At 36.7% G+C, this 27,696-nt stretch overlaps 1 protein-coding gene across 1 annotated transcript in view; it reads right to left on the bottom strand.

Annotated features, from left to right (window-relative positions):
- The window catches only part of ITPRID1 (ITPR interacting domain containing 1), an 83,316-nt gene that overhangs the window by 23,184 nt on the left and 32,436 nt on the right, over nucleotides 1-27,696 (bottom strand). The window contains exon 9 of the mRNA XM_029955983.1: nucleotides 22,041-22,098. Coding sequence (XP_029811843.1) covers nucleotides 22,041-22,098 — 58 coding nt within the window. The remainder of the gene's footprint in view (nucleotides 1-22,040; nucleotides 22,099-27,696) is intronic.

Here is a 27,696-nt window from a genome sequence, read left to right on the forward strand (position 1 = left end):
CCCCCCCCCCCCCCCCCCCCCCGTGATATGTGGGACAAACCATCTTATCCATCTGGCTTCTGATAGGAAGCCGTCTGCATCAGCAAAGCACATTTTATAATAAAGTTATTTAGAGCACAGAATCTGGGCAGAGCATGCCATTTGGAGTCAGAGAGTTCTGGGCTTTGTCCTGATGCCAACACTTGCCAGCTGGGTGAACTTGAGCAAGTTACTTAACTTTATGAGTATTGATTTCCTCATTCACAAAATAAAAATATTTGTAGGTGTAGTTACTCCTCCACTGTAATTGTGGTGTTCTACATTGTAACCCAACTAAGGAAGGCAAGTTTCTGAAAATCTGCTTCTGGCCTTCTTTGGCTCCCTTTGGCTATCTTTTTTTTTTTTTAATGTTTATTTATTTTGAGAGAGAGAGATAGAGCATGAGTGGGAAAGGGGCAGAGAGAGAAGGACACACAGAATCTGGCTCTAGGCTCTGAGCTGTCAGCACAGAGCCTGATGTGGGGCTCAGGCCCGTGAACTGTGAGATCATGACGTAAGCTGAAGTCAGATGCTCAACCAACTGAGCCACACAGGCATCCCTTGGTTGTTATTTTAATGCCCCTCTTGCTTAACTTAGAAATGCCTAATACCGCAAAGAGGTAAACCTGTGATTAACCTAAAGATAAGGCTACTTTTATTCTAAGTTATCAATGAATATTTCATATTGAGAAACCCCTTTACATGAATCACTCTCTCCATAAAGTTCTATCACCTTTTAGTTGTTGGTGTTGTCTCCATCCTAAGGAGAGCAATGCTTCCAATCCGCTGAAGGTTTAGGAATAATCATAAGATCTTCTCCTCTCTAGGCCTTTCTTCCTGAAAGATGCCAAAAGCTTTGAAGATTGAACAAGTCGCTGGACAAACTGTACCAGGACCGCACACCCACCACTGATGTGCAACCACCTCTGGAGCAGCCGCCGCCAGCTGTTTAGCACCTCACAGCGGTGCCCCAGAGCAGTGGGCTAAAAAGGAAAAAAGAATGCCACTCAGAATATCAGCAACAGGAGGCTTGAGGAAGAGAAGATATAGTTATCTCGACTGGAATATGACCAGAACAACCATACCATATATGCAACCCACCATGATTAAAATCGCTCCATTTATCAATGGAATGCTCAGGTTGGAAAGGCCAAAGGAAGGCAGGAGAGGTTTGGGAGTCTGACAATTGTTCGCAAGACCAGCTAATGCATTCATGCTGCCAGCACAAGCATTTTAGAAACCTTTTTGGTCTTGTGTGTTTTGTCTCATTCACTTGTGCATAATCCTCATGCTGTTTCTTGCTTTAGGCACAGAGGAAATCAGAAAAAAGCGATTGAAAACGATTCTTCCAGTTATCTGGGGAATGTACTGTGTGATTTAAGGTACTAGCTATTTTCAAAGCTAAAATAACAGATAGTGCCTGTGGAATCAATCAGATGATGAAAAGATTAGACCTTTGTTGCTGTGTGGAAGGGTGCGTTAAAAAGTATATTACCTCCTTCTCCTCATAGTCACGCTCCTCAGTCCCCCTGTATTTTGTTGTTTGTTTGTTTGTTTGTTTTTCTGGGAATACTTCCTAATTAGTCACTCTAACACAAACCTTTCCCCAAGGTCAGTGTCTAAGATAAATGGTAGTGATGATTCATAACCGAACTCTAGAACCTACATGTTGAAAAACTAACTATTGAAAGCAGAAAGGCCAGATATCTAAATAATAATCTCTAAGCCCTGAAGGGCTAACCATAAATATGATAAATAAAAAAAATTAAATGAACAATGATTTACAGTTTTAAAAAATTAAGAAAAGTCACAATAGAAAGCCTTGAGCAATAAAAAATGATGTCACTAATATATTGATAACAAACCACAGTTCTTGAAAATGGCAAGAATTCCAACAATTTACATGTTTTTATGGAAAGTAGGCATCTTGTCATGCTTTCAAAGCATTGTCTAGCAGCCAGGCCCCTTAACAGAAGACTGAAGTAGAATTCTCAGGAACCTCTACCACACTACTTGCGTTAGTCCTTCCTTCAATACCTAGTATGTTACTAGTAACGGTCTTGATCACACCTGAAAATTAAAGCATATGTAATTACATATACTTGACTCCTATGAATTGGAGAAAGGATTTCCATTCTTTAAAAGTTAAGGTTTCATTTTCCTTAAAAGAGTACTAAGGACAACACACGGATCATCACTGATCATGTCTTTATATCTTCGTAGAAATGAGAGAAGAGGATTTGTAAAGGATCTGTGAGGTGAATCCTTCGTGATAACAATAGTACTAATGGCTACCATTTACTGCTTGCCGTTATTGCTTGTGGAGTTCTGTATATGTCGTCCCTCATGCTTACAACCCCGAGTTGGGTAAATTTTATCACGCCCATCGTGAAAATGGAAACGTTGAGGTTTGTGGGCCTCAAATAACTTAACGACAGTTCACACAAATAATACATGTGATTGGACCTTTTTCCATTAACCTACACATATCAAATATTTGGCTTTTCTCTAGTTTGTCCTATATCCATGACTGAAGAAGAAATGAGAATATATTGGCAATATGTGTTTAATGAACCCTTATCACATGATATTCTAAGGGTGAATTCTGGATTATGGTAACTTCTACCATTTTGCTAATCAATATATATGTCCCAGAAGCCATCTTATCTTCCTTTAAAAAATTAGTATAAAGCTAACCTGAACTACATTATAGTCTCTAGCCTACAGCTTGTAGCTAAAAGGGAATATCCATTGAATTCCTTGGCTGATGGAAAATATTAGCAATGGATCCCAGCATGGTCTGGCATCCTCCCCGGCCATTCTGCTCCAGGGAACAAGAAAGGACATTTCAGGAGTTCTTGTGATCTGAAAGCATAAACATAGCTGCTAAGTCAGGAGTTTTCTCTGTGGTTCCTTCTGAAGTGGGTTTCAAAATACAAGCCATGACTTGCTCTCAAGTCAGATGACAAGGGTGTCTGATACCCTCTCCTCAGAAAACCTTCCTTAATTAGCCAGTAGTATATAGCTCCTTGTGCCCAGACACTCTATACTATGTTACCCCATTTCATCTTTCTATAACCTTTAAAGTATCTGAAATTATCTCGTGAGTTAATTAATTCCATAAATATTTATTGAACACCAATTATGTACCAGGATCTGCATATGTTCTAAGGATCTGGGCATACAGTATTGAATAAAACAGAGAAAATCACTATAGTCATGAGGTATATATACTTATTAATTTGTATGTCACCTCTTTTTCTTTCTTTTTTTTTTGTAGAGGCGTGGTCAGTATGATTTATAGTTCTGGACACATAATGAATGCTTAGTAAATATTTGTTAAGTTACTAGAAAAAGTACATATCTGCAGACCTGCATGCAGAATTATTTTTCAGATAAGCTGATGAGCTCAAGTTAAGTCTCATAGTCTCATCTACACCCTCCTCCCCTCCAAATGCAAAGGTATTTAGCTCCAGCCCTCCCTTGTAAAGCATAATTTATTGGAAACATTCATGAGCCCACTTCCCCACCCTCCTTATTTTAGATGCTTAAGAAAATCTTGGACATTGTATAGGTACTTTAAGCATCAGATGGTTTGTACTAAATAACAGTCAAAAACCTCATGGGACCTGGGATCCAGGACACTGGATGGTATAGTGAAGAGGTCTCGAAACTTTAGCATAAGTGGCCTGCACTCAACTCCTAACCTTGGTGCATATTAACTGGCTGTTCTCTGACAAGTTACTTAACTCCTCCGAGCCAACGTCCAGCATCTAAAAAAGGTAATAAGCCTGATGGCTTGAGCTGTTGCACAGATGATCGCGAGGAAAAAACATATTGAATCTCTTATTAATGACAAGAATGACATAAATGTAACTTAAATGTCCTTATGCTGTACAAAGAACAATAAAGAGTTCAAAATGATATCTGCATTTCTGAGGAGTCTTTTCTCAAATTCAGGGATGTTCAGAGTGTTATTGGGTACACAACATAAATATAAACATAACCACTGGATCTGACTTTGGACTGAAACAAAACAGACTGCTGATTATATGGAATTTAAAAGAAAGGTGGCACTAACCAAGAATATCTTTCCTTCTGGTGTGTCTTACTACCTGATAATTCTACTAGCAGAAAATTTAAAATCCATTGTTCCTGAATAATAACACAAATGTAGGGTCTGGACCAAAATGTTAGAATGAACACATAATTTTTTCTTGTGAATATTCTACTAAAGCTACAGTAAAGAAATGTGCCTTATTACAAAGACATAAAGGGAGAGAGGTACTTCTAGAATAGTGGAAAAATAACCTCCAAACCCTTCTACTCCATAAAAACAGTAAGAACACTGGCAAGAATTGTCAAAATTAACTCTGTCAGAACTCTAGAACTAACCAAAGTCCTGCAACAATCTAAGGACCATATATTTAAGAGAAAGTAGCTGGAGGCGCCTGGGTGGCTGAGTCGGTTGAGAGTCCAACTTCAGCTCAGGTCATGATCTCAGTTTGTGGGCTCAAGCTCCATGTCAGGCTCTGTGCCGACAGCTCAGAGCCTGGAGAATGCTTCAGCTTCTGTGTCTCCCTCTCTTTCTGCCCTCCTCCACTCATACTCTGTCTCTCAAAAATAAATAAACTTTAAAAAAATTAAAAGAAAAACAGTAGCTGGATATAAATAAGAACAGTGATTGCCGTGAAAGCCAACAGCTCTAGCAGTTATTGGAGGAAGCAGAAAGATGTGAAAATCCCAGAAAAGCCTCATTCCTGGACAATTGTCAGTATGTGACCTGTGTGGCAGCTCTCTGGTAGGAATGTAAAATTGCACAGCTGCTTTGGAAAACAATCAGACAATTGTTTAAAATTTTAAACAGAGAGCTACCATATGACCCAGGCATCTCATTTCTAAGTGTATACCCAGAATAAAAAATGTATGTCTACACAAAAACTTATATGTAAATGTTCAAAGAAGCATTATTCATAAAGGTCAAAATGTGGAAATTACCCATATGTCTATCAACTGTTGAATGGATAAATGAATGTGGCATATCCATAAAATAGAATATTATTCATCAAAAGAAAAAGAATAAAGTATGGATACATGCTACAATATAGATGACTCTCAAAAATATTGTGCTAAGTGAAAGAAGTCAGTCACAAGAGACCACAAATTATATAATTCTATTGACATGAAATGGCCAGAATAGACACTGAAACAAAAAGTAGGTTAGCAATTGTCATAGGGAGAGAGAGGGCATCAGAAATGAAGAAGTGAGTGAAAATGGGCACGGGGTGTATTTTTAGGGTGATGAAAGTCTTCTAAAATTAGCGATGATAGTTACACAACTGTGAATATGCCAAAAATCTCTGAATAGGTACACATTATAGGAATGAATTTTATGGTATAGAAACTGCATCTCAATATAGTTGTTATAAAAAAGAAATGGAAGAATAGATAAAAATGCATGAGGGAAGAACCAGAAGATGAAAACACCTAGTATTAAGAACAGCATACTTCTTGGGAAGCTGCTAGAGATATTCAAGACAGAGACGGACCAAACAAAAACAAAAACAAAAACCTGGATATCCAATAAAGATAAAATCTGAAGGAATTTCCAAGCTGGTGTTACAAAGATATCTTAGAATGACAGCTGTACATCAGGCACTAAAAGACTGCCACACCGAGGGCAGAGCTTTTTTCTCTAATTCTGCATCCTTTTTATCTAATGAAATCGCTGAAGGATGTTTTATGATCAAAAAAAAAAAAAAAAGAAGAGAGAGAATTCAAAGAGAGAAGACATGAGCTCTTCTAACCCAAGAAAAAGGCAAAGGAAAAAATTGCCAAGGTTGATTGCTTTATCACAGGCTTGGAAATCATCCCATCCAGAGAAAGAAAAGAATGAAAATTACCATAAGGGTAGATACAAGAGTAAACTGAAATTATTAGATTTGCTAGCTTACATGATGTAAAAATTTACTTTGTAAAAAAAAAATATATATATATATATATATATATACATATATATAGACACTGAGAAGGTGTTGGAAAGCATGGAAAGAGTTGGCACTATGCACAAAATAAACAAAAAGAAAAAAATTGCTTTTCCAGAAATACTTTGGCCCATATCCTTTATTCAGTATTCCATGCAGACCTTCAGTTTATTCAATTTCTCTGATGAATGCCTCAGTCAATACAACATTTGATATAAATATTTAAAAATGATAGTCTCATGGACACAAGAATTCTTTTTTTTCCCTCTAAATTCAAAGTTCTTTCTCCATATGAACTCAGTTCAACAGAAATCCATGATACTGGATTACATTATCTTTGCAAAGTTTTATCTGTGTGACCTTGATTTCACTTAAGCCTTAGGGGACTGGACTTCATGACTTTCTGTCTGTCTTGTAGACATTTAGAAAGGAGCTTGATTGTCTGTTTATCATAGACAGAAGTATAGCTCCTGAGAAATCTTTGTTGATCTCATTCATTCATCCATTGAACAGTTTTGAGCTTCTTTATTTTTTTAATTTTTTTTCATTTATTTATTTTTGAGAGGCAGAGTGTAAACGGGGGGGGGGGGGACAGAGATAGAAAGAGACACAGAATCTGAAGCAGGCTCCAGGCTCTGAGCTAGCAGGCTGCACAGAGTCTGAGGTGGGGCTTGAACCCACGAACCGTGAGATCATGACCTGAGGCAAAGTTGGATGCTCAACCTGCTGAGCCGCCCAGGAGCCCCCAGTTTTGAGCTTCTAATAGGTGTCAGGTCTGACACTAGGTTACCAGGGTATGTATGTCAGGGGCTTTGGACTGTGAGGAAATAATAATTTGTTCACTTTGCGGTTAACAAAGAGCAAATACTGGTTTTTGAAATAGTGTTATTTCTCAGACTTTATACTATCAATATTATCTATTAATATAATGGGAACAATAATGATAAAAAAAAGAACTTTGAATGTCCCCATAGACCAACTCGACCCATTTTTAAAAGAAAGTCATTTAATGAAAATAGAGTAACTACAAGTTCACACCATGTTGTGTTTTGTAAAGTACATTTAAAATGTCAGACCCTGATCAAGGTTAAGCCTGTGTGATTGCCATGCAGGTGGGAAAATTGCACATGCTGCAGGAAATAGACCATGTCAGATATGCTCGTTGACGTCTGTGTGGGCACCAGAAGCCGACGAGAGCTGGCAGAAGGAGAAACCAATCAAAACCTCAGCTGCTCTGGCTCTGTGCCTCTCTCTAGCCTCTCTTCCCAGGAAGAAGAATGAGCCTTACCTCTGGCTTCAACTTGCCCAGGGAAGGCTGAGGCTGGGAGGGGGAAATACCAACTCTCTTCCCCAGGTGAGGAGAACAGTCAGAATAAGACCCAGTTATGGAAGGAAAATCCTGATACTCAAAGCCTCTTCTAGCAACCGTTTTCCTTCCATTGAAATACCTTGTTTGCTTGGCCTTTACTAGAGCCTCATCCTTCTCACATCGTCCTTCTCACAGGACGATGTTTGCTACACCCGACAAGAACCAGGAACTTCCTTCTGACAGGTACCGGAAAAGGAGCTGGGAAGCTAGGATTTCCTCCCTTGTGCTTTCCCAAGCCACTGATCTTCATTCTACTTCACATTACCTGGGACTTTTGGCAAAAATCTTTTTAATTAATGGCCTAGTTTCTTGATTAATGGCCTTGTTAATTAATGGCCTTGTTCCACCTTGAAAGGTTTTATACTAGCATTTGGCCAGTTATCAAAGGGACATAAAAACAACTGGGGTAGGGGGAGTGGGAGGGCTGAGTGCGGGCAAGAATAGGTGATAAAACACAAGATAAAGAGCATCTGAAATGTGTGGACTTTACTGCCTTTCCTTCCTCTTTGGTGGCTTCCATCAATGACCTTGGCCACACTCTCCCTTCCTTTCATACTCTCCACCCCAGGATCAAAAAGATCAGTGAGAGATTGACCTTCTAATCTCCTACCCAAAGAATCTCTCAGGCTAATAGGAAATAAAGTATTCTTTGTTTCATATCTGACATAAACTATCTTCTGAAAAACTCTGAAACATATCTCTTATTAAACAAAAAAATTTTATAGGGGCATGGCAGGGCATAAATTTTATGAAATTTATTTTCATATCTAGCATATTTCTGTGGGGATTTGAATAATATTATAATATTAATATCATCATAGTAATTATATATTAAATCTGAGTTTAAATAAATTCAACCCCTAGTTAAGTCATAAACTTCAGTTTGCTCCCTTTTTTTTTGGTGTGGATGACTTCAACTATATTAGTGTACTTTCATTTTATATTTCCTTAGAAATACAGCAGCGTTTTCTCTGTTGAACAATGAACCTAATTTTACTTACATTTTGTATTATTGTGGTATCTTGGCTATTCTAAAATACAACATTCAAATTTTACTAGGAAAATAGGGGAGAGTTTCAGCAAGAATAAAAGCTTGGGGTCAGACAAAGCTGTGAATTCTAACTCAGCCACTCACTAGCTTATTACTTGTCCTCTCTGAGCATCAGTTTTCTCATCTATAAAATGGGAGTAAAATCTACTTTTGGATTGCTTGAATAGTTGTTTTGAGGAGAAATAAAGAATATAAAGTGCTTTGTATAGTCCCTGGCACACATAATGCTCAGTGAAAATTTATTCTCATTCCTTAAACCCAATCCCCATGCTAACCCCTCTGTAGATGTGATGCCAACCCTTAGATATGATGATGCGTGGAACAAATCCTTAAAAGAAGTAACAATCTAGTTAGGGACCTATGTCTTACACCAGCCGACTATAACTCAAGGCAAACTGTGTTAAGGCCTGTACTAAAGGCATATGTCAAAATTTACGGGAGCGCTGAAGGTGTATCCCCAGGGAAGAGGGTTCATGGGGGAAGTGATAGAAGAGTAATATCTGAACCGAGACGCTGAAGGATGGGTGACATGTGGCATGTGAAAAGGAGATTGGAAGCAGATTCCATGAAAATACAGCAATGTATCACACGTAAAAGGGGAAATGCTGGAGGACACTGAGCACCCCAGTATGCGCAGGGCAGGCTATGGGAGGGGAAGTGAGTCTGCCAGGATAGACTGGGGCCAGAATCGGACAGTCCCTGAATTCAGTCCTAGGGAGATTTGCATTCATATGTATAGACAATGAGGAGAAATAATTTTTAAAAATTATGAATAAACACTACAGCATCCTTATGGAGATAAAAGCAACCGAACACGTGTAGGGTGTTGTGTCTACAGAACTTAGCATCAAGCGACTGCCCCTTTCATTCCATAGTGGATAATACCAGGCTTCACCGATTGGAACATACTCAGTCAATTAAGAAAAGTACTGATTGCCGGCTGCAAAATATCCCCATGATGCCAAAATGTCTGTGGAGTGGGTGGGAAGGGGGAGGGAAGGTGTGATAATTAAAAGAATTGTTACTTGCGATGTCACAGGAGCCAATGTGTTAACTCCGCATGCTGGGAAGCTAGAGTGCTCCCAGCTGCCACGGGGAGGGAGGATGTGGTTTGATCCCTGGCACCGCTCCTTGGGACAAGATGAATCACAAATGTGTTAATAGTGAGGTTCCATGTCATAATATGCCAGATGGAGGTGGTTACATCTCTGATTGATTGCCTCCTGGCCAAGACAGGGGTTTTCCAGAAGGCAAAATTGGCACTGGAGCTCCAGGGATCAGCAGGTCTTTATTTTGGTCAACGTGGACCTGACATTCTCGACTTTATGAAGTGTGGCTGCCCCCAAGACACGGGCGGCCAGTAGGGCATGAGGAAAGATGTGAGGAGGGCGTGATATATGGAAGAACCAGTTTTGCACCGGACAGAGCTCCTCTGGCTAAACGTGGCTGTTAAGGAATCCATGGGTTCCCTGGAAATAAGGGGGTGGCGTGGGGGCGGGGAATGGCAGTAGACACCCTGCTTGTGAACGAATTAAATTACTGGAAAGAGAAAAAGAACGTAAAAGAAGAGAATGAGCAAGAAGGAAATGCTTCTCAACCGCAGACTCCAGATCCCCACAGCAGCAGAGTCCGGCCGCCAGGCTGAGGCCACCGGGCAGAAGCACAGAGCGGAGCACTGCAGGGTGACCTTCCTGCCCGTTCCCTCCCACTCACCCCAACTGTAACCACCCAGCTCTTTGTTGTGGTGGTTTTCTCCCCCGGTGCAAGCTTCCAACTATAAACAGCCAACTACAAGGGCAATAACTGTGGCGTCCTACTGGGAACTAACGCAGTCTCTCGTGCAGGCGCTGGGTCCTAATACAGGACAGTGAATAAAGCTTCATTACAGAACAATGGAGTTAGCTGCCAGAGCCTACAGATTTGAATAAACAACAAATAAGCAACATCTGCTCCAGCATATGTGTATGGTAAAAAAAAAAAGTCACAAAATAAAAGAATTTGTAAATGCCAAAAGCAACACTAAACTGCCAGAGCTACTGTAGAGTGAATTTTTAATTGCACATGCAAAGAGGCAGGCTGTGGGTATTAGTCTCACATATGTCTTCTTGCTGCCAACCTGGGAGTATAGATGAATTTAATTAAATAAGGATTATCCCTTCTCCCCAGTACAATTACTTATTTATAACAATGATAAAATTGCCTAATAAAAAAATTGTAATATTTCAAAAACAAGCCTAGAAAACACCCTGCTTTCTGTGTAAGTCGTTCAGGGCTGTTTGAGTTTGAGTGCGTCTTTTAAAATTAAGTCTTTGCCTACTGCCAAGGAAGAAAAAACAAACAACAACTCTTATCATAAAGCCGGCTGCAGTTAAACAGCCAGAGACGGCATTACAGAGAAATATAAAGAAGACACAGAGCAGCATGGGAATTGCCTTTCGTGGGGTGTGTAGAAAATTAAGCAATTGGACTCAAAGTGAGGCCAGGCGCCTGAGCCAAGGGACAGGGCCACTGAGGCTTGGGTTCTGCCAGTGTCCTGCTCCTAGTCTGTTTTGCGAACAGGCCGTCAACAGTGATCAGTTCCCCTTTATTTTGGCTACCTCTCATCTCTGTGTGCTAATTCCCTGAAAACAAGTAACACTACCCACACCAAACCAACAACAAAGGAGCTGGGCCCTCTTCTCAGGCCAGCGGGGTTCCTTTTCTCCCTCCAAGTTAGCAACCCTCATCATCAGGGAGGCCAGTGGGGATAATGCAAGTATGAAACTCTAGATGGCAAAGTAGATTCATGTGTAAATAACCATAGAAATCAGTATCTTCTGGGCCTTGTGATCTAAGTTTACCTTTGAGCAATCTTATTGTTTTAATAGCTGTTCTGTGAGAGAAGTTAAGGCAAGTGCTAAGAGGCGCATGCTCTCAAAATCAATTTAGAAGCCAACCAGAAACAAAAGGCAGTCATGGGCTTTGAGATGTGTGGCTCTGGGCGGTTACAGAATCTCTCTACCTCAGTTTCCTCATCTGTGCAATGGGAATAGTAATGGTAGAATCACCTTCGAGGAAGAGTTCAATGAATCAATACATGTAAAGTGCCTGGAACTGCACCTGGCATGGAGTTGCCAAGAATTTAAAGGGATGCTTTAGCAAGGAACTCCACTATGTACTTGGCCCTTTCGCGGGTGTTAGTACCTTTCGATTCATCTTTTGCTTTTCCTTCATGACACTTATCACAATAGTAATTCAGTAATTAATTGGTTCCTTTGGTTATTCACAAGCTCTATGAGACTAAGTTCTGCTTGTTTTCATTTGTATCCCTGCACCTGGACCAGGTTCTTATTTGTATAAGCGCACATTAAATATTCACTGAATGAATTAATTCAATACGGGAGGAGGCCTAGAGTTAAATTCAGAAGATCCTTGCTTGAATTTTGGTCTTTCCTTTGCCAGCTATATAAACTCAGGCAAGTTGCTTAATTTGTTGATGTCTTACCTCTAAAGAGGAAAGAGTGGTATGAGGATTACATTAAATAATGTAATTGAAACTGCTTAGGACACTGTGAGTCTGGGTATCAAATGTTAACCTGTTAATTTAACAATGAATTGCTTCCAGGGGCACCAGGGTGGCTCAGACGGTTAAGCATCTGACTTTTGATTTCAGCTCAGGTCATGATCTCACAGTTCCTGAGTTTGAACTCTGCGCTGACAGCATGGAGACTGCTTGGGATTCTCTCTCTCTCTCTCTCTCTCTCTCTCTCTCTGCCACTCCTTTGCTTGCACTCTCTCTCTCTCTTTCTCTATCTCAAGATAAATAAATAAACTTTAAAAACAACGAATAACTCCCCCCCCCCAATGCAAAGAATTGCTTCCTAATAATAACCATAATTGACCGGAATATAGAGTTAAGTAACAGATTCCATGTATATTCAGGTAAAACAACTTTCTGAGAGATGTTGCTGGAATGTGTGCAAAACCAAAATAAATGAAGTCTACATTACTTAGGACTAAATGCAATATGTAAAAAAAAAAGCACCAGTTCATTGATCTGAAAGGAATACACATATTGGATACAGTCCTAATTTACAAATACTGAAATCCATGCCAAGAAAATCATTAAAAATACCATGTGTTATAGTTTGAAATAGTCATTACACTCTGCCCACAGAACACTGTTGCAACATTGAATCACCATTGGTGAATGAGAATGGAAACTCTTCTGGCTAAGGTAAGAGAAGCTTCCATGTTGCCATGTATGAGGTTTCCTGATGGGTCAGGCACTGTGTTAGGCTTGGGGACGGTGGGTAAGTTGGACAAGATTCCTAATTTCAAGCAGAACATAATTTAGCATAAGGGAGAGAGACAATAGCAGATGAGTCCCGTAAAGGTGTCATTCATCAAGACTACCAATAGCATAAAGGAAGAGTTTATAGGTAGAGAAAAGAAAGGAGGAGAGATAACGGAGAGTGTGGAATTTGCTTAAGAAAAGAGAATGGGGCTGGGGGGTGGCGGCTAAATGGGTGATGGACAGTTGTTGGGATGAGCACTGGTGTTTTATGTAAGTGATGAATCACTGGGTTCCACTCTTGAAAACAATACTACACTGTATGTTAACTAACTTGATTTAAATAAATTTTTAAGAAGAGACAGACTGGCCTGTTTCTGGTGTTCTTAATTAGTATAGCCGCCCTTTTGAAATAACAGAGAGATGAGAAGAGACAGATACTAAGAAATTGAAAAAGACTAACAGGCCAGTTTGTGGTAACTGATAAGGAAGAAGCCCAAAAGGCCAATCAGGAGACAGGAGATAGAAGGTATCTCTTCAAGGTTACTTTTTCCAAATCTGCTTAGGAGCAAAAATCCTGTTAGTAAAATCTTAATAATTGAGCTCTCACTAAATCCCCAAATATACTCAATTTGTAAGAACGAACATTTAGCATTATCTTGAATGAATGATTATTTATTCTCTGGTGGACAAATGAGCAAAAACAGAGAAGCACAAGAAGGAAAAACCAGACGTCATTCATCATGTAGATTGGCATTGTCCACCCCTTGTCCACTTGTGCTTTCTCTGTTTTGGTTATTTTGCGAGAGGGTTGAGATTTAGAAACTTGTATTACAATTTTTAACTTGTACTGTATAAAGTATAAAGAAATAAAAAATATTACCTGAAACCCATCACCATGAGATGGCCACTAAACTATTAACTATAGTTTAACTCAATTTTTAAGTGTATTATTTGGACTATATATGTAATTTCATATAAGTGAATTGAGAAACACATTTTATTTTATGACTTGCTTTTACCTCTTACTTATAAGTCTTTAACCACTATGGCACAAAATACCAGTTGTCACTTTTGATGCCCAAATGATATTCCATTTAATACATCATTATTTATTTAAACAATCCTCTCCACTGGATATTTAAGCTAGTTTTTCTCACCTCTTTTATAATTGCCTCAGGATAACTTCCTAGAGGGTATATCCAGGTAGAAAGATAAACACAGTTGCAAAGTTTCTGATACATATTGTTATATATTGCCTTCCAGAAAACGTGTATCCTTGCCAACATTAGATTATATGATTTCTTAAACCTCCATCAATTTAATAACTCACTTGCCTGTTTTAGTGTAATTTAATTTATATTTCATAGATAACTACTGAGGTTGAAAATTGCTTGGCACTAGTTTGTTTAATAAAATTCCTACTGACACCTTTATTTTTTGTTCAGTTTTCTTGCACTGGGAAACTTCAAACATGTACAAAGTATAAAAAATAAGACAATGTGTATCTATTCCTTTTAACTACCTACAGTTCTATTAAAATTTAGCATTTTCCCATAGTTACTTTCATTTTTTTTTTTAAAAGGAAACATTACAGACGAGATCGGGTGCGTTCAGGGTGGTATGGCCGTAGACTAAAAGGAAACATTACAGACATAGTAGTCTTATTTAACTGGGGTTATCCCTTCCTGAATCCGTTTCCTCCTTCCTTACCTCCCCAGAGTTAACCAGAATTCTGAATTGGGTGTTTATATTTCCCTTGTATATTTTTTGTGCTTTTACTTTGTATATGCATTATTAATACACACCAAGTGTTGTTAAGGTAAATACATTTTATATGTTGTATGCCTCTAATTGTGATTTACTTACTCCCACCTTATACTCATGGTATTTTTCCATGTGGATAAATTGTGTGTTTATTATCATTGTGGTGTATTATTCTATTCTATGACTATTTTATGATATCATTACCTTTATTCTTATTGATTTGATTACCCTTAGGTTGTTTTAAGTTTTTCATTATTTCAGTGTTGCAAAAAATTGTTTTTATATGTTCATTCATCTGCATATATGTAAGGATTTCTCTGGGCCATATACTATGAATGGAATGGCTGAGTCAATGGGTATGTGCATCTTAAACTTTACTAGATTCTGCCAAACTGCTCTGCAAAATGGTTGTACCAATTTATAATCTCACCAGCTGTGTAAGATTTCTCCTCTCTCACCAATACTTGGTATAATTAAATTTAAACATTTTTGTCAGTCTAAAATGGCATCTAATAATTTAAATTTATCTGTTCCTGATTATAATAGGGTAAAGCATATTTTCTTCTTTTTAAAAAAATTTTAGTGTGTATTTTTGAGAAAGAGAAAGAGAGAGAGAGGGAGAGTGAGAAAGAGAGAATTGGAAGCAGGCTCTCTCTGTTAACCGACTAACCCACCCAGGTGCCCCTCTTCTTTTACTGGTTAATTTTTCTGTGAATTGTATACTTATTTACTGTGCATTTTTGGTTTAGTCATTTGCCTTTTTTAAAACTCACTTTTAGAAATTATCTATTAGTTCTGGAAACATTTTGCTGTAGATTTGTCATAGACGCCTTCTACTTTGTGACTTTGGTTTTCACTTGTAGGATAGTTGGCTTGTGACAGGTTTCTGAACTCTGTTCACGCTGTCTTTGTTGAACCAACATTAGCAATTATGATGAAGTCATATTATCAATATTTCTCTTTATAATGTGTGCTTTTGGGTGTCCTGTTTAAGAAATTGTGTCTTACTCTCAGGCCATAAGTATACCCTTCTTTATTTTTTTTTATAAGTAGCAATGGTTTGCTTTTCACATTTAGACCTTTGCTATATACTTGGATTTATCTTTGTTAATGGGACAAGTTAAAAGTGTGATTTTCTATCTTTTTCATATGGGTAACGAATTCATTGTATCAATTATGTTAATCCTTTCTCCACTGGTTTTGAAATGTTTTCTCTGACTTACCTTTTCCATACATGTTGGGGTCTGTTTCTGACCTCTCTTTCACTGGTCCATCATCTTTTTAAGGAAAAAGTGTTAAATAGTGCTTTAACACCTTAATTACAATTATGATACCAGTGTTGATTTCTAAGAACATAAATTTCTCCTCCATGATCTTCATTATTATCTTAGCTTTTCTTGGTCCTTTACAAGGGCATAGGAATTTCAGGACCATCTTGCAGTTTCCATACAAAAACAAAACAAAACAAAGCAAAAAACAACCCTGTAGAGATTTTATTGAAATTGTATTGTCCATTTTATTATTGGTGGAGATTTGGTTTCTTTATAATATTTGAGCTCTCCCATTCTTCAAAACTTTTTTTTTTTACTGTTTTTGTTTATTTTAGAGAGAGAGAGAGAGAGACAGACAGACAGACAGACAGCATGAGCAGGGGAGGGTCAGAGAGAGAGGGAGACACAGAATCTGAAGAGGCTCCAGGCTCTGAGCTAGCTGTCAATACAGAGCCTGATGTAGGGCTCAAACCCACAAACCATGAGATCATGACCTGAGCCAAAGCCGGATGCTTAACCCACTGAGCCACCCAGGCACCCTGAGCTCTCCTATTCTTGACCATGACATAGCTCTGCTTTTATTTAGGTCTCATTATGAGACAGGGTAATATTTTATAGTTTTCACAACAAATAATCTGAATCTTCATGTAAGTATATTCAGAGGTATTCTTGTAGGTTTATTGTTGTTGGAATTGTGAAAGAAATCTTTTTTAATAATGTCTGCTAATTGGTTATTGCTGATGCCTGGAGATAATACAGATTTTTGTATTTTGATATTACATTCAACAAACTTGCTAAACCTTATTATTCTATTAATATGTCTATTTATTATGCTGGGATTTCTATGCAGACAGTTATTTTGCCTGTCAATGTGAATAGTTTTAAAGTTTATATACACCTTACTTCATGGTGTGGTCATTCTGCTTTGACCTTGACTTCAATGCTGAATAAAAGGAGTGCAGCAAGTTTTGTTCCTGGTTGGATGGGATTTCCTTGAAGGTTTCATTATTAGGATTGATATTTGTTATTAAGATTTGATAGATGCCTCTCAGATTAAGAAAATATTCTTCTATTTCTACATGCAAATAGTTTTTCTCTGTTTTGATTTTTAATCATGAATCACTTTACACATTGCTGTCTCCTTTTTTCTGCATCTTTTGCAATTCCTAATTTTTAAAAAATCATTGATAGAATATGCTTGAAGTGATTCTACCAACATTGACCATCCTAAAATTTATGGAAAACCACCACTGTTGTTGTTGTTAAATGTTTGTTATGTAAGAAATCTTTGTATAGCAAAAATCATAATTCTTTGTTGTTTATGATGAAAATATACTCTCAGCTTGTCATTTTCATTTTTTATGATTGTTTATAATACATATATTGGTATATTCAGTGTTAAGTGAAAAATTGGGAGAACCTGGGTGGTCCAGTCAGTTAAGCGTCTGACTCTTGGTTTTGGCTCAGATCATAATCTCACAGTTCTGTGACTTCAAACCCCACAGTAGGCTCTAACAGCATGGAGACTGCTTGGGATTCTGTCTCTCCTTCTCTCACTTTGCCCCTCCCTGACCTGTGCTGTCTCTGTTTCTCTCAAAATAAATAAATAAACTTAAAAAAAAAGTAGTGAAAAATGGACTACTTCAATTAGCCATTGCCTTTTAATCAAGCTTTAAAAATAGTTTTCTATTCCAAAATTATGTAAAATTCATCTACATTTAGACTTTAAGCCCTTTTATAGTTTGGGTGCCATTTTTTTACATTTAATTATCCATCTGAAATCTCATTTATCTGAAAGTTCTGCTGGTGAAGAGTGAAATATTTTATAAGCATACACATCATTTTCATAATCCATCTAGTTGATCACATCATTTATTTCCTTTTATAATTTATTATATTAGTTGATACATTATTTTAGTTTTCCAGTTGTTGAAACATTGAAATCTTGGAACGAAAGTTAGTTTTCAAGGATTAGATGCTTTACTGCATTTAAACCGTCATTACTTTATTCAAAATGTTTAGGTGTGCCTGGTTGGCTCAGTTGGTTAAGTATCCGACTTCAGCTCAGGTCATGATCTCACAGTTCGTGAATTCAAGCCCTGTGTTTACATCTTTATTTATAAGTAAAATTTATCAACTTTGTGAGTCAATTTAGTGAATTTTGAAATCAAGTGTTGTTGTATTTTTTTAATCTAAAAGGAAAGACTTAGAAATGTTTACATTATCTGGAAGATTTATACAGAAGAGGAACTATCCTGAATAACTGGAGAGTCTACTCATAACAATTTTGGTTTTGTTTTGTTGTGTATTGCTGGCCTTAGAAGTAGATTTGATAAACTTAATTTTTGTTTGTTTATCCCTCTCTGGTATTAGTTTACTTAATAGTTCTATTATGTTATTTTGTTAAAAATATTTTTGGTTTAAAATAGGTATGTATGTATAAATATTGGTAACATATACATAAAATTATATAAAATGTGGTAATAAAATTCAGTAAAACCTTGGATTGCAAGGAACTTGTTCTGCGAGTGTTCCACAAGACAAACAAACAGTTCTATTAAACTTTACCTTGATAAACGAATGATGTCTTGCAATAGGAGTATCAATGTCAATATCACATGATCACAACTGAGTCAATGGTTCTTGGAATTTGCTTTGAGATACAAGTGCTTTGGATTACAAGTGTGTTTCTGGAATGAATTATGCTGGCAAACCAAGGTTTTACTATACATATATTTTCTAAAATATCATCCATAGGAATTATCCCTGGTTTTAATTATACCACTTTTATTTGTGTTCCTTTAGAATTTAAGCATCAGTTTTGTGTTTGTCAGTGGTTCTGTCTTTTCTCTAATTTTATTTTGATTCTCTAGTTTTGTTTGTATGCATTTCTTTTCTTGCTTGACAGCTTTGCCTCTATTCCCTACAAAAAAAGCTAGTGCTTTGATTTTACTTATCAAATTACTTTTTTTCTGCTTTCTACATTATTAATTTCTAGTTCATTAATCTCTAACTTCCAAATATGTTTATTTTACTCATTTGATAATGAAAGCTATTAATGCTATGAATTTGCCTCAGATTACTGCTTCCATTCCAATTCTTCAATTTTATGTGAACTATTCATCATTATTATTTAAATGATCTGAACTTATAGTTTTACAATGAGCATTTTCTACACTTTTGTTAAGATGAAGAACTCAGTCCCCAAGTCCTGGATTTAGTATTTTGTTTTTTTTTATGGGAGGAGGAAGTGCTGCTTATACTTTTACTCTTGAATTCACATATTACTGCATTTATCCATGACACAGCAGCTCTTACGTAATGTGGGCATGTGTGAGAAACCAATAAAAAAGTCTTTGCATTGACAAATTATTAGCTTTCTAAATAAAATATGCCAAGAACACTGACAAAGAATATTTATTTCAGTGTGTTTCTATTATGCTCATGCTATCAGTTATGATATTGGTGTATTTTCCACCATCTTTTATTATGTTCTGCTTGATCTGTAAAAGACTGAGAGGAATATTAAAATCTTACAATTTTGGAAGAGACGTTGGTCATAGGATACAAAGTTATAGTTATATAAGGATAAGTCTAGAGATCTAAGGTACATGGTGATTATAGCCAATAATACTATTGAATATTGAAAATTTGCTAAGAGAGTAGATTTCAGGCACTTATCACACTTACAAAAGGGAAACTGTGAAGAGATGATATGCTAAGTAGTTTGATTATTGTAATCATTTCAGTATGTATATGCATATATATCATGTTTCATACTTCAAATATATATAATTTTAATTCAAAAATTCAAAAAATACAAAGTATACAAAAATTTTGGACTGGTTGTCATGTCCAGAATTAACCACAAAATTAATTAACAGCAAAATCTTCCATTTTATTGTGTCAATTTCCTATAGTATCACCAGAAGTTTTTGCTAAGTAGTGTTATGAAAATAACATATGCACATGGTAACAAAAGAAAATTAAAAGATGCCAATTAATTTAAAACATGTTAGTTTCCCTTCTGTTAAGGTACTTCCATTAGCAGTTCCTTAGATATTCTTCCAGAAGTATTCTGTGCATACTTTCTTTACTTCATAGAAAGAGATAACTCTTTTAAAAAAAGAGGTGTCTATATAAAATATTTTGTACCTATTTTTTTCCTCATTAAACAACTGTATATCTAAGAGACCTTTCCATCTCAACACGTAATATCTGTTTCATTTTCCAAAATACTGTCTGAATAGATTTTAATGTAAAAATGCCCGTAATTATTTAAAGCTAATTTATACTTTGGAGCACTTAGGTTGCTTCTAGCTGTTTGTTATTATAAATATATTTTTGCAATCAAAAACCTTGTGTGTACATTGGAGTCTCCTGATGGGTCAAAACCCAAACTGGAATATTTGCATACATTTAAAATTGTGTGACATTGACAGATTATACTTCAAGTAATTATTATGATTTTAACTTACAACCAACAGTGGGTAAGTGTTGGTTTCACATTTTTACTGTAACTTGGTATTACTTTACCTTTAAATATTCATGACTTAGAACCACAGTTGATTATTATCTATCATGGTTCTGAGGGTTGACTCAGCTCAGCTATGTCATTGTCACTTGGATTCTGTCATGTGGTGGCAGTCAGTTGACATCTGAACTGGAGTCATCTGAAAGTTTGAGTGGACTGGACATCTAAGATGCCTTATTCACATGGGGGCTCATTCAAGGCTGTCCCCCAGAGTGGACACTCCCATGTGGCTTGGGATTTTCACAACATGAGGGCTGTGTTCTCATAGGGAATGTTCCAAGAACAAGTATCTCAAGAGCCAGGAAGCAGCCAGGAAGAAGCACAGCATCCACCATATCCTATTGGTTGAAATAGTCCCTACACCTTCATTTTGGAATGAAGTCATCTTTGTAACTTTGAGTCAAAATTCATTCATTTATATTCATATGTATAGAAATGTAAATTCATGTATGTATATAATTCATATACAAATGAATTCAATCATTCAGTCATTCATATATAAATAAAAATAATACTTTTCCCCTTTTCATATTAATAGAAACAGAACTAGTTTTACTTATTTTTTTCTCAGTTCTATGTTTTCCTTGGGTTAACACTGTTTTTGAAAGTAATAAATTGTATTTGCCTTATTTTAATTCAGATTTTCTCCACTAGGCTAATTTACCCTTCTTACTTTGCTTTCTGAATTTGAAATGAAATGTAGATTAGTGCTTTTGCCTAACTTCCCAAATCATTTTTTTGGAACGATTGGGGTGACTTACGTGATATCAGTAGACCTCTTAATTGAATGTCAAGGAAGGCAGTTCCTATTGGCACAGAGACCTCCAGCTTCATTGAGAAGCATTCAATTAGATGAAAAACAGATGCTTATTTTTGTCTTATAAACCTCAATGCAGGTTATGTGGTAATTACTTCAAAGAGCAGGATAACAATTTATGTAATCAGCAGGACCCTATAATTACTAATGCATAATTTCTAAACAGCATTTAGCAAAATGAGGCCCATACATACACTTTGTAATGAAAAAGATGTGTTTGACACCACACTAAATTAAATTAAAAATTTGCATATTTTCTTCCAGGAAATGCACTAGCTTCATCTGCTTTATTTTGCTTCACTAATCCCTGTCTACTTTTAGCTCTGTTATAGGATCATGGAAATGCTGAATCACAATGATGGCTGAATGGGAACATAAGGATGAGGCGTAGAGAAAGCCCTCCTTCTCTGCTGTCTAGGATTAAATAACATGATTCTGAGAGATTATTTGGAACATTACATCTAGGCAACTTGTTTCCATGGAGAGTTTAATATGAAGGTCCTACAATCACTTAATTTAGAATGTAAGTGCTAGCAGAAAACTTAAAAATTACCTCTGCTCCCAGTAAAATGATGCGACTTTTGTAACATCAAGCAGTTGTCAGTAGGAGTAAGAAATTATTCATTCAGTTAGTCCCAGTCCTATGTGGAATCCAGTCCACTCTCCTGATTAAATCACACAGAGTTAACGTTGCACAAACCACATGTTGCATTAGCCTCAGGGATTTTGAACATTTCTGCAATAAGTCTTTTGAAATTTACATGCACATTGACATTGCTAGTAGGCTTTTAATAGTAGTAAGCAGAAATAGTAGAGTAGTAAATAGCAATAGTAGTAGCTATGACATCTCCTGAAAATAATTTAAGTTCTACATATGAAGAAAGTTGAGTACTAGTTATTTACAGTTTCTTTCTGAAAGACCTTCAATGAAATTGCACATCTTGATAAATTCTTACCTGCAATTCCTGAAGTCATGTCAAGAGGATTACCAGTCTCTTCCTCAAAGCTCTGGACCTGAGACACCAAAATACATCAATCTCATTAGAAATGTTTTCATAATAAATTCACTTCATTTATTTAATCAACATATAATGAGTGCCTACTGGCTACTGCTAAGAGGATTAACCATGATTTCCAAACTCAAAGAGCTTACACTCTGCGGCAGGCAGATGGCATGTACAAACACTCAGGATAAAGATTCAAAGAACTAAAGGAGATCAGGAGAGGGAAATGGGGGAATCACTTCCGGGTCAGAGGAATGGAGATCCTGTCTGGAAGATGCAACATTTGAGAGAAACTAAAAAAAAAAAAAAAATGATATTATTCTAGATATTTTTGTTTGCTCCTAAAGAGTTTTAAGTATATTTGGAGAATGAAAGTTATTTCCCACATTTAATTTTATTTCTCTGAGGGATTTATTTATGACTTGGTAAATTTATGGAAAGCGATTCAGAAAATTCACAACTCAGTTGCTATACAGAGCTTAGGTAGCTCAAAGAAAGTTTGTTTTCCAAATTGCTAAAGCAGAATTTATTTTTAAAGTTATTTTCAGAAATTAATAAATAATACTCTATTGGGAATAAGTTATGGGCAAAACAAAATAATAGCTATTTCTTTTAGGGCTGCCTGGGTGGCTCAGTCCATTAAACATCTGACTCTTGATTTCAGCTCAGGTCATGATCTCAGGGTTCATGAAATCATGCTCTGAATTGGGCTCCATGCTGGACATGGAGTCTGCTTGAGATTCTCTCTCTCCTTCTGCCTCTGCTCCCTCTTTGCTCATGGGTGCTTTATCTCTCTCTCAAAAAAATTTCTTTAAAATTAATAATATAAAGTACTATAGATAAATAAAAAAAGTTAAAGAAGGTGAGAAAACAGTTACTGTTAATATTTTGGAGTTCATTTTTGCAGGTTTCCTTTTTAATATGATGTTTTCAGATATAGTTATAAAATCAAGTTTTCACACGAAATTTAGAAGGGGAGCTTCTTTCCCTACATTGTGAAATTCCTTTGAAAACACCATTTTTCATGACTTTACAATATATTTTGAAGGTACATTAATTTACTTAATGATTTTCCTAATGGTGGAATATTTTTTAAATTTTGCAAATAGAAGTAATGGTGATATGAGTATCCTTGTACATAAATCTTCTACATGTCATATTAGTCATTTGGGCTCATATCTGAATAGTGAAAACTGAATCAAAGGACGTTTAAACATTGTAGTACATGTGGCCAGAAAGGACTTTTAACTCAGGAATAAAGAGAAGACCATGAGGTTTCAACTCAGTAAGAAGAACTACTTATTCCCTGTTTTTAATCCTTCCTCTGTTTTCTATAAAGTTGTTCTATATTTAAAATAACCAGATATATTTCTTAACATTACTTTTATTAGTTTTGTAACTCAAACCAGCATGCACCATATACGTGTATACTGTATACACATACAGTGGATATTTTCAAGTATTATAAGAAAACTCTGCTGCTGCGATCATTAACATGGAGAAAAGTCCACTTCGTGTGATGTAAAGTATATGTTCATCTAAGGAAAAACAACCCTCAGACAACACAATCTCAACAATGTAAGATGGAAACCAGGTGTTTTCTGGATTAGTCCCCCTGAGCCAAACATTAATTAATTTTTAAAAATTAAACATAAAGAAATAGTTATAAACTTTAGAAACATTTCCCACCTAATCACGATGCTAACTGGCATTGTTTCATTATCGGGGCAATGTTCAGTTCTCTAGAGCAGGATCTCTGAATGGAAGTGAGAGGCAGATTAAACATGTTTTATAGTGGATATAAAGAAGCATCCTACCTTGACTTTACAATTGCAGATGCTTCATTAGTATTAAATTCTGTTAATATGTTTGGGAATTTAAAAAGAAAGGAACAGACTCACTTTTACTAAGTGAAACTAAATGAAAAATATGTTATTTTTTGAACTAAAAAAATCTATACACAATTTTCTTGGAATCATAGTTTTGAAAAGCAAGCCAAATATTGTCAAATTCAGCCTGTAAGCAAGACTTTAGGGAGAGCATCACAGATCGATCTGAAGGCAATTTTGGCCAATCATAGTTGAAATTATTATAGCTAGATATTTAAGTACATTGGCTCATGTTTAAAATGCCATGAAAATCTGCCAATTTCACACATATTTTTCATTTCTTATAATTGGATTTTTAAATTTGCCATTAAAAAATGACTATTAAATCTGGCCTTAGTTCCTGTGTAAGACGCAACGTACTAAGCTTTATTTACTTATCCATTGGTATTGAGTGAAACAAATATTTTTCTCCCAGTATGTGATAAGGACATAATATTTTAGGCATACTTTTCAGAAAAACAAAATCCAAGTAATGAGTTTGCTTTATATCATTTTTGGGGCTCTCTGCCTTGGATACATATAGAGTTTATCACACACATGAATCTGGGCAAATACTAAAGAAGGACCATGGACAAAGTTGGTTATGAAGTTCAAAAGAGTATTCTGTTTTTCTATGGATGCCAGCTAGACTAAATTAAAATCATCAAATAGTTTTAATGCTAATTTAATCATTCACAAATATTTACTGACTATCTACTATGTGCCTAAAAACATATGAGATTGGGGTACCTGGGTGGCTCAGTCAGTTGAGCGTCTGACTCTTGCTTTTGGCTCAGGTTATGGTCTAATGGTTCATGGGATTGGCCTCTCACTCATAGTGAGGAGCCTACTTTGAATTCTCTCTTACCTCTCTCTTTGCCCATCTCCCACTTAAGCTTGTTCTCTGTCTCTCTCAAAATAAATAAATAAACTTAAAAAGTAAAATTAAAATAAATTTCTTTAGAAAGCAAAGAAACAGTGACACCTGGGTGACTCAGTTGGTTGAGGGAATGACTTCAGCTCAGGTCATGATCTCGTAGTTCATGAGTTCAAGCCCTGTCTCAGGCTCTGTGCTGACAGCTTGGAGCCTGGAGCCTGCTTTGGATCCTGTGTGTCTGTCTCTCTCTGTCCCTCCCCTACTCATGCCTGTCTCTCTCTGTCTCTCAAAAATAAACAAACATTAAAAAAACAACAAACAAATAAATGAAACATATGAATTTATATTTCATTTTAGTGTCTGCGTGTCTTTTCACCTCTTTACATACTACCAAAGAGCTTTTCCTTGATAATTGTTATTTAAGAATATTTGAAAGTGTACTGTGCAAGAACTGACATTCTTTTCTGAATCTTTTTTAAGCTGAATGTAATATTTATTTCTCCCTATCCTTTCACATATAGATGGCATCCAATGGACATTATTTTCCTTTAAGTCAATCTAGCCTGAAGTATAAAAAAACTTTGTAAGGGGACAGTAGCATCTGTGAGGTGCCCCAACAGGCTGGAGATGGTGAAATTTCTTGTTTTTATCCTAAGTAATATAGCAGACTGACAAATGGATTGCAGATTTTCTTGATATTCTTTATATTAACTGTAAATAGTAACTTGGTAATTAAATAATCTTTGCAAGATTGGATTAAAAGAAAATTTTTCTTAGAGCTACCTGTTTGTCTTCAAATCGGGGCACTAGATCAAAGGTCTGCTTTTTTATCCATTTATAGTTTTTATTCATTTGTAGGCTATTGGTTTATATTCAGATTAATATTTTAAGGCTCTTATTTTTTAATATTTTAAGGTTCTCAAAATAATTTTTGACATAAGACATGTATACACATAAACATATATACATAGATATTAGGATCATTAACAGCTACATATTTTGAAGCAATTGTTATATATTTTGGGGATAGTTAAGTCTACCAATAGGCACATTCATCTAATTCCTCCTCTTCTTTTAAGGTTATGGGTAATCCCTACTTCCTATAAGCTCCTTATTCTCTCAGCCCCTTGGCTGGTTAAGAATCTATTTTCTTGGGTTGCCTGGGTGGCTCAATCAGTTAAGCATCTGACTTCAGCTCAGGTCATGATCTCACGGTTTGTGGGTTTGAGCCCCGCATGGGGCTCTGTGCTGACAGCTCAGAGCCTGGGAGCTTGTTTGGGATTCTGTGTTTCCCTCTCTCTCTCTGCCCTTCCCTGGCTCATGTTCTCTCTCAATCTCTCCCTCCCTCTCTCTCTCTCTCTCTCTCTCTCTCTCTTTCTCCTCTCTCTCTCTCAAAACTAAATAAAAATTTAAAAAAAAGAACCTATCTTCTTGCTCCCTAGATGTCCCAAACATGTCTAGAGGCTGTAAAAGTTTACCGTAGAGCTGTAACTCTCCCTGCATCTTACTGGTTTCTGTACCTGTCCCTGCTGCTGCACTGAGGTTCTCTTGCTGGCAGGTTCTACACCTCAGAGACTATCAATTGCACCTGACTTGTAGAGGGCTCATAGGAAAGGTGGTCCCACCTTGGGATTCACATATAAATATGCCCCACTTCTGGATAATTTACATTAGGGAAAAAATTTTGCTCTTTTGTAATATTTTCCTCTGTCATAATATTAAAGAGCAGAGAAACATGTAAAAACATGTATATATATTTTTAAAATATAAAGTGCAAGTGGGGATGTCATCTAAGTGAGGGTAAAAATTAGCATGAGTGAGTGAGGGGGAAAGTGAAGGAGATTGTGAAATATGTGAATATACATATATGCAATGTGTGTGCACATGCACACCCACACACATATGTAGATAGGACAAAATATCTTTTATTTACTAACACTCCTTAGCCCTTATCCCAGTCAAGAAAGAGAAGTTTGAAGGGTTACTGGGCTCTGAGCCTGGGTAGATGAGACATAAATGGTGTGGAGAGGAAACCAAATAAGCAGTGTGAAGAGGCACAAATGAGGAAAGAGTCTGTAAAAAGTATAATCTTTCCCACATCACATGTTTCATGCCTGTGCTTTAAGAACAAAATAGATGGTGATCAGCCTGCATAAAATGTGGTGGAAAGGATGAAAGCAGTCACTGATGCGTGAACCTCAGTCCGGCCACAGAACCCATGCTAAGAGGCTCTGTGTTGTGGTGCCATCCAGGGAGAACCCAATAGCAAGATAACTGCCCCTGCATCTCGAATGCATTCTATACTTTTCCCGAGTTGACTCATGGTGACATTGAATGAGACAGATGATGCCAATTGTGTGTGCACCAGAAGAAGGAGGGGCCAGCCCCAAAAAGGTGTAGTGGCATAGGAATGAGGTTGGTGCTAAGCGTTCTTGGTGCAGAGTTGTGAGTATATATTAGTGAAATGGATGGAGGTCAAGTTATGTGAATATCGATAAACTCCAAAGCAAACAAACAAATAAAATACTAGTCCTGTAAAATCAAAACCAAACCCAGGTCCTCACGTTTTGTCCAAGGTCTTGCATTAGGTATCACGGGGGAAATATTTCCAAGACACGTCTCCGTGAGGACAAAACCTGATGGTCAAGGAGTTGACAGACTAGGAGGGGAGATGTCATTGAAATACAGGTAGAGTTTCTTTCATACAAGCTCTCCCTGCCAAGGCTGTTAGAATACAGGGTGGAAGTGTGGGCAAATTTCACTGAGTGGGAAAGACCTGAACTGACCCTTAAGGACCACTGGTGAAACAAAGAAAGTTAGAGAGAAGATGGAAGCAAGCTAGAATGACCTTAAATGTCTTAGA

The sequence above is a fragment of the Suricata suricatta genome, chromosome 2 (genome assembly GCF_006229205.1).
Source record: "Suricata suricatta isolate VVHF042 chromosome 2, meerkat_22Aug2017_6uvM2_HiC, whole genome shotgun sequence".
NCBI lineage: Eukaryota > Metazoa > Chordata > Mammalia > Carnivora > Herpestidae > Suricata > Suricata suricatta.